Genomic DNA, 14,227 nt, shown 5'->3' with positions numbered 1-14,227 from the left:
CTTCTCACTTAGTGTATCTGAACATACGCATAAAATAACATTGAGCTCAATAGGTCGTCGAAGTTGCGAGATAATAATAAAAGAAAAAACACCACTGTCACACGAAGTTGTGTGCTTTCAGATGCTTGATTTCGCGACCTCAAATTCTAAATCTGAGGTCTTGAAATCAAATTCGTGGAAAATTACTTCTTTCTCGAAAACTACTTTACTTCAGAGGGAGCCGTTTCTCACAATGTTTTATGCTATCCACCTCTCCCCATTACTCATTATCAATTAAAGTGTTATGATAATAATTATTTTGAGTAATTACCAATAGTGTCCAATGCCATTCACCATTGGAGCTATACAATCTTTATTTTCGATGGTTCTACTTTACTGAGCTAGCCTGTCAAGTATGGTCATTTGAAACTCAACATCAAGCGAGCAGTCATGCAATTATTTTCTGATATAAGGTAATGACCAAATAAGATTACAATGTCTGCATATTAATGTGTGAATCTCAGAGCAATGGAGCATCAGCAATCTGCTTGGCAATTGTGATATTAATCTTTCATATATACGTTATGTAAACCCACCCATACACGTAGCATGCCGATTAGGCTACTGTGAGATGATTATCACACCGGCTGGTGGTAAACATATTTTTCAAGATATTTTAAAGACACAGTTTGTTGGGAAAGAATTCATTCAAACACAAACCAAAACAGGGTAATTAACTATTTTAAGCATTTACAAACGTATTTTCATGACATTGTTTTACTCATTTCCCAAAAACTACAGCACCTCAATAAGTAATATAGGTTTTCTCGGTCGAAATCGGCAAACGAGCAGCCAGTTTCATTTTCAAGTGTTCGAATTAAAGCTGTCTTGCCTCTTCAGTTGTTACTGCGTTTCAAATTCAGAATTCGGCCATTCAATTTCGTTTTGAGTCTAGTCAAATTCCTTTAGCACTATGTTCAATTTAGTGTATCGTCACTCTTTTTCGAGACACACACGCCTCAAGAAGCGACTGCGAATTTGAATGCTGCTTTGAAGAATTGTGAAATTGATTGATTATTTTGTTAAGTCGCATGACGCAACATTACATTTGACTAATCATAAAACGAAACCGAATGACTCTTTTCAGTAGCATTCGATTTCGCGCGAAATAGAATAGCTTGGTCAGGGTCAGGGTCAGGGTCAGGGTCAGGGTCAGGGTCAGGGTCAGGGTCAGGGTCAGGGTCAGGGTCAGGGTCAGGGTCAGGGTCAGGGTCAGGGTCAGGGTCAGGGTCAGGGTCAGGGTCAGGGTCAGGGTTAGGGTTAGGGTTAGGGTTAGGGTTAGGGTTTAGGGTTAGGGTTAGGGTTAGAGTTAGGGTTAGGTAATCTCCTAACACCTAATCTCCTAACACCGGTGCTATTATTTAGGCATATATTACAGACGTTGATGATAACTCAAGCACCCCTCAAACAGTAAACCCCTTAGTTGATGCAAGACACTGCCACACTATACATCGAATACACTGCGCACAAACTCGAACTCGGTACTAAACTATTCCATGGTAGCAGCAGTTGAGGAATTCATCTACCTTGACAATATCAATTGCTTCCCAACAAAAAGATATTCATACCCATTAGGTATCGGCCCGGGAGCAATGAATACATAGACTAGATACGACAGTTCACTCTTCCTGCAAACCTTCAAACCCAATCTGCTGTCGAATCACACTAGTATCTGATCAGGTGCCAAATCTCATGGCTCTGCTTTCTGTAATCAACGAATCGGCGCTTAAGAAGCTGGGAATTCCGCGCATAAGTTAAGCGTGTACTTTCACAGCTTAGCAGGGAATTGGTGCTTTTGCGTATGTGAACACCACATTTTTGTCTACACACATTTAGCCCCCCCCCCAAAAAAAAACCCCAAAACCGCCCCAAAAAATCAGCAAATCTTCAAAATTTCACCGACAAAGCAAACACACTCTTACCGTGCGGCTCTGATAACTGAAGGAAATAACCATTCAGAACAAAACGTTGCAGGGTAGTGGCATCATTCGAAAGAAGATTGCACTTCTCTGGTCCCAATTTCATAAAGCTGCAAATAAATTTTGCTTACCAGAATAAGTTTACCAGCCAAATTACCATATCACATGTACAATTTGTGACTGTAGCTTGCTCATTTCTGCATAGCAGAAAATTGTTAAGCAATATTTTTCTGCTTAAGCCGCTCTATGAAGTTGGGTCCAGGTCACTGATGGCTACGCAATGAAGAGCTCCCAAGTGTGTTTGGCTGCACTGTAAAACTCCTGGGTCGGATGTTGGTCCAATTCTGACCCATTAGGGTCAGGCTGGAAAGGAAAGTCATTTTGAATGTGATTTTACATCAGATTATGCGTTACGGGCAATCTCAGTGGTCCAGTTGGTATGACACTGCTCCATTGCAAAGGTCATGGGTTCGAATACCACCAGAGTAATATGCCTGTGATTTTTTCACAGGACTCGGGAAGTACTGAGTATACAGTGCTAACACACATCACTGTATGGGTAAAACAAAAAACGAATATTCTTTATCCCGATGCAAATTGAACCAAAAGGTCAGCCACTTTGAAAGTGACTTTCTGTCGCTATTGGCTTTCCCTGCCAGGGTTCTTGTCTTTTGTTTTGTCTGTAGTGTTTTGTGTTCTACCCGCGGCCAGGCCAGGCTTCTCAGTAATTTGCTTGTGTTTTTACATAATTGTATTCTTTTTACAACCATTGTATTGCTTTTACCTGTAAATCTTTGATATGCAATTTTTTAATACATGTTTGTGTTTTTACATGTTTGCTGGCAAATAAAATGAAATTAAATGAAATGAAATTTAACATCTAATAAATATCGGTTTATATTCATGAGTAACTTACTTTCGTCAACAAACCGTCTGAAGTAAAGTAAGTTGTCGAAATTTGAAAATAGAATAACATCAAAAATCACTACCAAAAAGCTATGCATAAAACACTTACTTTTTGCTCAATTTGTATTAGTGGGAAAAATATAATTTTCAAAAACATGTTTTTCTTTCTTTTTTTTCTTCATAGTTTTTGTTAATTTGTTTATGCGTAACAGTCAACAGACTAATCATTAAAGCCAGTGGACACTATTGGACCCGTCTTCTCACTTATTGTATCTCTACATTTGCATAAAATTAAAAACCTGTAAAAATTTGAGCTTGATTGGTCGTCGGAGTTGCGAGATAACTATGAAAGAAAAAACACCCTTGTCACACGAAGTTGTGTGCTTTCAGATGCTTGATTTCGGAACCTCCAATTCTAAACTTGAGGTCTTGAAATCAAGTTCGTGGAAAATTACTTCTTTCTCGAAAACTACTCCACTTCAGAGTGAGCCGTTTCTCCCAATGTTTTTTACTACCAACCTCTCCCCATTACTCGTTACCAAGTAAGGTTTTATGCTACTAATTATTTTGAGTAATTACCAATAGTGTCCACTGCCTTTAAGGCAGAACTCGCTAACAATGTGACAGACTTGAAAAAAAGGAACTCGGGACGACTGTTTTTATAAGATTAAGCACACACCATGTGTAACAAATTTATGCACTCAATTTGGAATCAGAAGCGCCGACCATCAAAATATATGATTACATACGACAATAATACTATAGGTTATCATAACTAATGCCAGATTCCTTAGCCCTTTCCTGTTTTGTTCGAATCATTATCGTTAACATGTGAGATAATTAATTCACAGGAATAACATTATTATTATCGATTCATTATTGTCAACAAAATCAGTTTTTGCAAACAGACTTGTTTAATTCCTACTTTTAAAACACAACTTTGGTTTACTCGAGAAGGTCAGTATTAATAAAAGAACAAAGCAACTTTAGGTTCACTCGATTGGATTCACTGGACACCACACTCCGAGTTACACCCATTCCTCATTTTCAAATTTTTCATTAAACTAAATAAAACGATACAAAATGGCGGTTTATTTTTCAACAATAATTATACCAAATACACGGTAGTGTGTTGTCGACACCTTAAAAATTATTAATTGAATCGGGGTTGCTATTATATAGATCGTTGACAAGATAGGTACAAAGGTTTCGTGGTTCGACTTTTCAAAGTGTGTATAACATCACACTGTTTATCGAATAGGCAGTGTTTTCATCATTAAGATTAAGTTTGATATACGCTCTTTACCACGTACCAGGTATGCAAAAGGAACATCACATACATAAAGTTATTCCTGATCACAAGACGGTTAAACTTAAAGTGTTTCCGTCAATCATTTTATTTTTTCGAAGCAACCATTAGCAGGATTGACTCACGGTGCACAATGTAACGCAACGTTGAATGATATTTTGGCCGGTAAACTATTTTTGCTAATAAGGACTCGTCTGTGCTAATCAAAGGTTTTGCTTTTCAGCTTTAGGAAATTAGGTCGCGGTCTTGGAATAAATTAAACTTGCTGTGACAATCGGCCAGAAGGCAACCCCATTCTTAACACTAATTGTAATAGGTATGCAGCTTTATAACTGCGTTCTCACACATATCCACAGAATTAAACTGGACGGTATTTTGGAATGTGGCTTGTATCTAAACTGCTGGCTATTATTTCAGCACTCTGATCCACAGCACACCAAAATGCAAAATATAATGGAGCTGCTTCATTAACGAATATTTACTTTATAGTACCATTCATATACATGTAGAATAACATCATGTCACTGTTTGGTAAGCAAAACTGTTCGCTGCTTAGCTTTATGATAATGAGCCCATGTGCGGACGGCGGTTGGTTAGATATTAAAATATAACTCTATATAATTTCGAAATGAAGTGTGATTGAAATGTCCATATTTCAATGAGTGATTATATATACTATTAATGGACCGCACTTATAGATAATTTTGTCATTTGATCGATAGACGGATTGGAGTGTCGGAACAGTTACGTAATAAGAGCAAAATAATGAAGGATCTAGTTGTGCAGTTTATAATACTCAATATTGGACTCCAATATGACTCAATATTGGACTCCAATATGACTCATTATTGGACTCCAGTATGACTCATAATTTGGACTATATTTAGTGTAGGAAAGTCGGGCAGTAAACTTGGAAAAAAAAGGGATCATACATGACCGCGTTCCAGTAAACAAGGCAATGATATGCGGTATTACAAAAGAAACCCAGCTCCCCGAACATAATACCTGCCTGTGAACTGCTTGTGAGTGGATGTACTTTTCTGTAACCTATTCCAGTGTTACACAAATCCACAGGAGAAGTTACACATTAATTAATGACCCATGACACAACTTATTTGTGTAAACTTAATGAACGATTTGCCCAAACAGATTGTGATGATGACATATACATGGTTTTGGGCATTTAACATTTTCAAATAATGTACTTTTGTGTTTAAATAACGTTAAATAATACATGGAATGTAATTTGGTTAAATAAAATAGTCTGTAAAATAAAGCCTCCAATATGCTAAATTTATTCTACTGACCAAGTCTAATCTCTTCCTCCATGGTCTAATCAATTTTTGACTCTCTTCCAAATAATGACAGGTTAAGGCCGATAGCATACACTAATCAATATTCAATGCTTTCTGCTCCAAACCGGCTTTGTTTACTTAACCCAATGAAGTGACACCGCGATAACCCACATTATAAAACGAAACTAATTGGTTATGTACACGTACATTGTAACTGTGGGTTGTTCATGCGGGCTTTATGATTTAATATATAAAATCATAGGAAATTAATCAAACCGCCATATATTCGGATACGGTAGGTGTTCCCTGAATGATCAAACCGCTAGATATTCGGATACGGTAGGTGTTCCCTGAATGATCAAACCGCTAGATATACGGATACGGTAGGTGTTCCATAAATGATCAAACCGCTAGATTTTCGGATACGGTAGGTGTTCCATGAATGATCAAACCGCTAGATTGTCGGATACGGTAGGTGTTCCATGAATGATCAAACCGCTAGATTTTCGGATACGGTAGGTGTTACATGAATGCACGACGAAAATCAAAGACAATAGATCCTTCCCATGAAATATTTAAACTGTGCATAGCGCCTGCGCACTAACATTTTGGTTGGCAAAATTAGGGAACATTGCGCTGTTTTGTACACAGGTAATGTACACAAGCGATTTCGCGTCTGCTTAGTGCACAACTCTATGGCGTTTGCAAACCAATAGGGTCTATACGCATGCGTGGATGTAATTAGCATATTTGATGGGAAGGTTCCATTAGCTTTATTTCTGTAAAGATTTGACTCATACACTACTTGGTAGCAACACATTGATTATAATGTTTAAATTTATCAAACAAATGCTGAACCTGGAACTGCCTTGTTTTAAAGCACACCTTTTTGTTAAAAAACACACGTTTTTGTTTTAATCGTTAAAGGCTGTTAGAGACGAGTCCAGGGAAAATTTACCACAACGGGGTGTTGTAGTAACCCAAATTCAAATATGGCGCACTCATAATAATGACCGTAATTTGCCTCATCTATTTGTTTTGTTTTACCCTTGAGTTCATTGCATTTACGTGGTGGTTTTAGGCAATTCAAGACGTTCGTTGAAGTGAAGACGCCACTTGTAGCGAAACACGTTCGTAGCGAAACATGTTCGACACTATAGGCTGACCTTCTAGTCTAGTAGGAATAAATGTTCCTCGGGTTGAAATCTGCGGGTTGTTTTTTGGAATGTGGTTCAGTTTTGAACGCTCACAATGCCCTTTCCTGCTACAACAGACTCGCCTTTAACTCGCTCTGGTTGTACATTGGTTACCGCCGATGTGTACGGTATTCCGTCGTCTGCTGATTCTTGCTGGGTAGCAACAGGCATGTAAGGTGGGAATGTATTCTCGGCATCAACTCTAATCTCATCTCGGCAGTACTCCTCATCATCAGTAGCAAACGAGAAGCTCGGTATGAGGAGGGAGATGGCTATGACTAACCCCCCGATACACATCATGATCAGACCCGCTAACTTCGCTGAATCAAGTTTTCGATTGAACAGACGAGCCTCCTCGTCAACTACTGGCACATCGTCATTGTATCCCAAAATCTCTTGATGTGGATTGATGAAGTAACCCACGATAAGAGCTAGGATAGCTAAGATGAGAATATTAAGGCCAACCCAAGCACCAGCCTTCCACCACACGGGAGAGCAGCACGCACCGAGGCGGCGTCGCTTCCTTGCTGCAAGATCAACAAGCGGATGCTCCTCATCCTCGCAGTAGATGTCATCACGGTCCTTGAAGGCTGGATCCTCCTCGTAGAACTTATGCAAGTAGGACTTGATGCCGAATGAATCGGAGCTCGCTGGGGAGTCAACGTAAGACTTGTCGCTATTCTCACTCTCGGACACACTTTCTAGGCGGGGAGGTCGTGTTAGTTTACGGCGTGCTGCCTGTTGGGTATTGGCAGTAGAAGCCGGCGGTGGTGGTGGCGGTGCTGGTTTAGGCACCGGAGGGCGGGGTCTCACGACACTTCCAGCCTCCATTTGAGCTTGGGTTGCCGTTGTCCCTGGGTTTGCACCATTCGTTTGGGGATTCATTCCATTTGCTAGCCCTTAAACGGTTTAGTTTCTGTCAGTGGGTGCAGTGTACATCACAGTGAGTCGAACAGTACGCAGGTTTAATTCATTCTGTAAAAAAATGACATTAAACCGTTTATTGGTTTTAATAAAAGACAGAGTTGAGAAAATATAGAAGAAAACACCTGAAAACGGAGTCAGTACAACAGGTGCCACAGGACATTGTTTTACGGTCAATGTGAGTGACATGCAGTTTACACTTCTGAATACCATCAACGGTTAACTTGTCGGTCGACAAACACAGACAACAAAAAATATTTCGAAGGGAATCCTTTCTCAAAGTAGTGTTTACTATCAAAAGCTACAGTGCTTTGAGTTCTTCCGAACCTAGGACCATACATGCATTTAATGTAACTTAACGTTCATAAATGCCTCAGACAGTTTCGCTACTACTATTGATGGAGAGCGCGTCACGTGGGGTGTTTAAACCTTTGATTATGACCAGTGTTTATGACCGGTTGTGAGCAGGACAGTTTCTTCATTCCTATTGGTCGAGAACAGTTGTGCCACATCACGCCATACGCACGACGCGCACAGCAATCTCCTTGTTGTTTACCAGAGGGCCTTATCATTTCATAGCTGGAGGGGTGTTGTGTTGAAAGAAATCATACAATAATTGTAATGTTTGCATTTATTTTACTTTTTGACCAAAAAGTGTTGATGTTTTTTGACAGAAAAGGTATTTATGAATGGGAATCAAAGTATGTTTAATCGGTTTTCAACTAGTGGTTTCAACCCGCCGAGGCCTGGTTCTGGATAATTTACCTCGACTTCGTCTCGGTAAAATTATCGAGAACCAGGCCTCGTTGGGATTAAACCACTAGTTGAAAACCTCTTCATCACACATTGATTCCCTGGTTTGTTGTTTAATACGCAACCCAATCTCGTGCTGTCAGCCTAAGGCGAGATGACATTTCATAATACACGGATCAATGACATAGCATTATCAAATACAACATTTCAGATTCATCATGTACCAGGCATCACGGTTTATTTTGATTGCAAGGGATGAAAATGATTACATTATTAGGAAGTTCGTATTTAAGAAGACCGCTTATCATTATCCAAATTATTTAAGGGAAAAATACCCCGTTTGAAATGATGATATACAAGTGGATACTCCCTAAAGCTATTTGCTTGTGAATAGTCAACGACATGATAAATATTGACTTAGTTAATTTGTTGTTGATACCACCAAATGAGATAACCAGGTTCACAGGTCGATGGTGGGTTTGCGTCAGGATTGTCACGGCTAAATTAAAAGCACTGGGAAACGTTTAGTAGTTGTCAGACCAGTATTCTCTCATGCATAAACAACACAATTTGGTCTCAAATGGTCGTTGAATATGCAAGAAAATATTGGAAGAAAAACAAAACACCCTTATTGCACATTGTGTGATTCAGATGCCCGGGAAAAGCTTCAGGTCTGAAGTCTTTTTTTCAAATTAAATCGTTTTGTTGAGTAATTACCTCGTTCCTAAAAACTGTGTTACTTCAGAGGGAGCTGTTCATAACAATATCATTATTTCTCGTAACAAAACAATTTTTTATTTTTATGCCAACACATTTTGAGTAATTACCAAACGTGTCCAGTGCCTTTAAACATATAATACATATTAATTGTCCTTAACATGCCTAAAGTGCCAAGTAATTGATTATCAGGCAAACTGAATTATTTAATATTTTGAATGCTTAATAGTCATATTTTAAGAAACCAAACACGTTAAGCAAATAGGGCTGTTCACGAACACGCTTTGGGCTCGATCGAAATACTTCATGATGTCTCATGAATAAGTTTAATTGCTTTATATATCTACTTAATTTAAGTAAGATCTTTCAGCCTCTCAGATTTCAAATTAGTTATAACTTGATATTAATCATAACGATATTTCATTGCCGACAATTAGTCAATTGATAGAGTTCGAAGGTTATGATATTCATTCCTAAACATCCATGAGTCGGTTTCAATAAATGTTAGAACAACTTGCATCAAAATTGTGTTTTTTGGTGTAGATACACACATGGTGTTACCGCAAACCAAATATTATGTCTGCCGCTTCCCAGGTTGTATCAATCCTAAATCATTTAAAAAAGTACCCAGTCAGTTTCCCTTGTGGTTTATTATTTGATATCTGATATAAAAAGTCGCATCCCCTTAAGGTGATCCCCTGTCTGCCGCTTCCCAGGTTGTATCGTTACCCGGGTGTGATCCCTGGCTACACGGCAGTTTGCGGTTTAATGTCTTCTGACAGGCACCCCCGAACAAAGATATTGACAAAATTGGGAGACCACCAACATAGGGCTAGATAGCTCAGTTGATAGAGCGCCGGCACGTTAAACCGGAGGTCGTTGGTTCAAATCCCGCTCTAGTAAATTTTTCTTTGTTCAATCCTAAATCATTTAAAAATTTACCCAGTCAGTTTCCCTTGTGGTTTATTATTTGATATATATATATATTGATACCTCACCATGCAATGCCTCAAATCCTATATAAATTTGTGATTGTTTGTAAAAAATAAATATAAAAAAAAAATATAAAAAATTGTGTTTTCCATTATAACGTTTTTCCCGTACGTCAATTATGACGCACGTATCGAGATTGTATGTCTTCAACATTGGTGTTTGTTTCTTACTGTGTGCATGCTTTATGTATCGTTTTGAGTTTTGTTTTGTCTGCACTCCGAAATTGCCACCGTCGTAGTGCTTTTCAAAAGCGAAGTTTTCTGTTCTTAATCGTTTTAAAAAAGGGAATCCTTTTAAACTTCAGGAATTTGTTTCAGAGAATATTGTTAAAGGCAGTGGACACTATTGGTAATTACTCAACATAATTATTAGCATAAAACCTTTCTTGGTGACGAGTAATGGGGAGAGTTTGATGGTACAAAACATTGTGAGAAACGGCTCCCTCTGAAGTGCCATAGTTTTCGAGAAAGAAGTAATTTTCCATGAATTTGATTTCGAGACCTCAGATTTAGAACTTGAGGTCTCGAAATCAAGCATCTGAAGCACACAACTTTGTGTGACAAGGGTGTTTTTTTTCTTTCATTATTATCTCGCAAGTTCGATGACCGATTGAGCTCAAATTTTCACAGGTTTTTTTTATGCATATGTTGAGATACACCAACTGTGAAGGCTAATTTTTGACAATTACCAATAGTGTCCACTGCCTTTAATTGCAGAGAAAAATATGTGAAGCGTAGGCCTTTACCGTTTGCGAAAAGCTAAATAGCACTAACTCAATGCAACAAGTACATGTATATTGCGGAAAGATGCAGCAATGGGAAAAAGCAAGGCGGACGGTATATCAACTAGAAACACGGTAGCGAAACGACAACATTAGAAGCAGCATCCGTTGTTGCATTATAATCAACTAGCGGGATGCCGCGCTTTGCACGGCAACCCGCTAGAAAGATCTACGTATAAAATGCTGCAAGTGTAGCGTTGTGTACAGGGGAGGGTTAGAGTGGCTGACCAGGGTCACAATACAAATCACTGTGGCAAACCACCCATCCAAAGTTAAGACGAATCTTAGTGCTTTGTGAAATCGTACACCAACCGTTGTCCGTCTTTTTTCCGTTTCGGCCATTATTGTCAATCCCATCCAGTGTTTTCCAGTTTCCAGCGGGTCCCGATAGTGGTTCTTTCCCAGTCCGGTTTATATCCCGTTCCGTTTATTTTGTTCCCGTTCAGTTTATTATTCAGTCCTGTCCTGTATCGTTTTCAAGTCCCCTTTCTTTTTTCACCGCCACCAGCCCCGTTCATTTCCACCCCACTTCCCCGTCCCACCGTGTGCCCCTTCCCTATCCCGTCCCATATCTAACCCACGCCTCCCGTCCCCGCGATCCCGTGCATTGGCTGGCATTGGCCTTTGCTTGCCACTGTTTGCCCATAACCCATAACCCGTTTCATGGGCTTGATCCCCCATTCAATTTAATATTTTCCTGTTCCATGTCCCATATCATGATAGTCCCTTTTCATTTTTTCAATCCCTATCCCAGCCCTGTCCATTTTCCCCGTAATTTTTTTTTGCCGTTCTCCCGCCCGTCCCCCATTACACAGACATACCACTTTGTGCCCCTTCCTCCTGTCCCCATCCTAAATCTAACCTGTATATATATTCTTCCTTCCCTACATCCCGCCCGTAAATTGTTCTTTGCACTTTTTTCCGGCCCATAACTTTCCCCCGTTCCGCGTGGGTCCCGCCAGTCAGGTGGTTCTCCGTTTCGTGTATTTTTCTCTGTCCAGTTTATTTTGCCCTGTCCAATGTCATCATTAGTCCCTTTTTCTTTTTCCCCTTTCCGTATTATTTTCCCAGCCCTTTTACTATGTTCCCTTCATTTTTGTCATTCCCCCGCCCCTTCCAACAAACGTACCACACTGCGTGCCCCTTCCTCCTCCCTGTCCCACAACGTGCTCTAATAACCCCCACCATCCCCGCCCAGCCTTCGTCCTGTCGTCGTGCCCCATGCATTGTTCTTTACTGTATGTACGCGCGAAGTTACTGGACGCTCGCGCTGTGACTGTGACATCACAAAGGACGCCTGCACTCAATCACAAAGTTATACACGCTCGCGCTTTGACTGTGACGTCACAGACAACACATATCCCCAACCCACGGGTACCCCGAAATTGCCCACAGGACGCATCATTTTAGCAGGGTGCGGGCACAACTTAACGTGAAAACAACATGGCGGCGCCCAGTGGGATTTAAGCGCTTTTATAATATAGATGGCAGCGACAATCGTGTCAACACCAGCATCTGTATAGATGACACAGACCTAGTATGTTGCTGTATCCAGGGCCCATTTTGTGCTTACTGTATATCAATTTGCTACGGTGTAAGCGTATTTCACAGGTAAGCAAGAAAAGTAGGCGGCAATTCTGTATGTTCACATGAAATTGCACGTGACGTCACTCGTTTTGGTGCAGTTCGCACCGGAAGGTTAGCATAACCTTTTCGTGTGCTTATTACGGTTAGCATCGCTATGAAAAGGAAGTCATCGGTAAGCAAAAAAACTCGGCCGCTAAGCAGCTCTATCAGACTCGTGATACAACAGCATGATATCTAATGGAAAGGTTTGCGGTAACACCAGACAATGACTATATCTCTTAATGAGTTGGGGTGGTTTTGAAAAGAACTGTTGGTTTCATCTCGACGTTTCGATCAGTATGCTCTGATCGTCTTCAGCATAATATCAACCAAGCATTACAGCAGCAAATTCAATATCATGAGTCTTGACGCATGTACCACAGGTCAGCAGCAACATCAGTATTAATGCTGGAGCAGCAGAACTGATTAGCAGCGGCAGACTCAGTTCTATGAGACAATCATAAGTGGCAATACAGATACATGCAGATGGCTTTTACTACTGCAGTGGCAATAACAGTGAAAACTCTGCAGACCGAAATCATCAACGAGCTGAAGATGCAGAAATGCAGTGGCAGATCAATGGCTGATGAATGACCAGACCATCTCTAATTGTGCAATGCATTTCTTCCTTCCAAATACATTACTATGCTATAATAAGCATGAAGATAAAAAGCGACTGTCCGTGACGAATATTATGCTCAATTGTTACGCCAGCCTAATTAGGTATGGCACCTCTGCGCAGTTAACAATAAAGGAACACTGGATGGCTGCCGAGTGTCAAGTCAGAACAATCAGTGTTACATTTGCCGCATTAAACCATGCACTGTGCGGTTATGAGATATTAAGAACACAAATTAAATTAAAGTAGTTCAATGCTACTTTCACTCACAAACAAACGAGTCCATCCCTGCATCCAAAAGTAGATGTTCAAGATGGCTGCTGATGCCTAGGTCTTACCTGCACAATGCGACCCTGCGATGTACTCAATGATGCCAGGCATACAAACACCATCAACTCCAGGGGAGTGGCTGGCTATCTCCTTATTGCAAAATATTGCCTCCAACAGTAATTTTCCCAGAAAAAATAAATCCCGAGATTCAACGAGTCGAAGTAACGGAAGCCAAGACGCAGGAAAAGCCAGCCGCGATGCAAAGTGGACTGAATCAAAATAGTGCAGTCCCTAGTCGTATAATAATGCACTTGTGTATCAGTGGCGCTGTTTTTTCCCCGTACATTAGCTATACACGGCGACCTCCCGCGGAAGAGTGTATGTTCTCAAAACCTTCTCACAACCGACGCGATATGAGTGAGAGGAGAGAGGTGGGGAGTAAAAAAAAAAAAAACTTGATAAATAATCACAGTAGAGCGAAGACGGTTTGCTCATTGTAATAATTACCGCCAGTGAAGAGCGACTACCTGCTACGGCGCGACGGAAACGACGGTCGGGGCATACCATTAAAGGGAGAGGGTAGTTTCCGAGTGGAACAATGCAGGTGAGATCTAGAGTGATGAATCCGACAAAATAGTGCCATTGGAAATAGGATGATGGGCAGATGGGTGATATGAATCAAACAGTATACACAAGGAATTAAAGGGTGAAAGTGGTATTGAAGTCCATGTGTCTTAAACAGAAGATGCATTGCTTGTCAGTTTCCATGCCAATATTTTCTTATTTATATTCTAGTTGGTTTGAAACTGCTCTAGAGCAGGTTGTTGGTTCGAATCCCATCCAGTAATAAATTATGCCACATTTTCACATAACTCGGGAA

At 40.2% G+C, this 14,227-nt stretch overlaps 1 protein-coding gene across 2 annotated transcripts; it reads right to left on the bottom strand.

Annotated features, from left to right (window-relative positions):
- Positions 1 to 3,551: 3,551 nt before the first annotated feature.
- LOC139952610 (neurensin-1-like) lies at positions 3,552 to 13,711 on the bottom strand. Of its 2 annotated transcripts, none has more exons than XM_071951800.1 (2): positions 13,416 to 13,711; positions 3,552 to 7,639 (listed from the first exon to the last, which is right to left on the bottom strand). In XM_071951800.1, exon 2 carries the CDS (start codon positions 7,547 to 7,549, stop codon positions 6,701 to 6,703), a length of 849 nt encoding a protein of 282 aa, XP_071807901.1. In that variant the 5' UTR covers positions 7,550 to 7,639; positions 13,416 to 13,711; the 3' UTR covers positions 3,552 to 6,700. The 2 variants fall into 2 exon arrangements, with proteins under 2 accessions (XP_071807901.1, XP_071807902.1); XM_071951801.1 differs by lacking the exon at positions 13,416 to 13,711 and adding an exon at positions 11,962 to 12,047.
- Positions 13,712 to 14,227: the final 516 nt, after the last annotated feature.

This window comes from Asterias amurensis, chromosome 20 (assembly GCF_032118995.1).
Source record: "Asterias amurensis chromosome 20, ASM3211899v1".
Lineage (NCBI taxonomy): Eukaryota > Metazoa > Echinodermata > Asteroidea > Forcipulatida > Asteriidae > Asterias > Asterias amurensis.
This window is presented reverse-complemented; position numbering and strand designations above follow the sequence as displayed.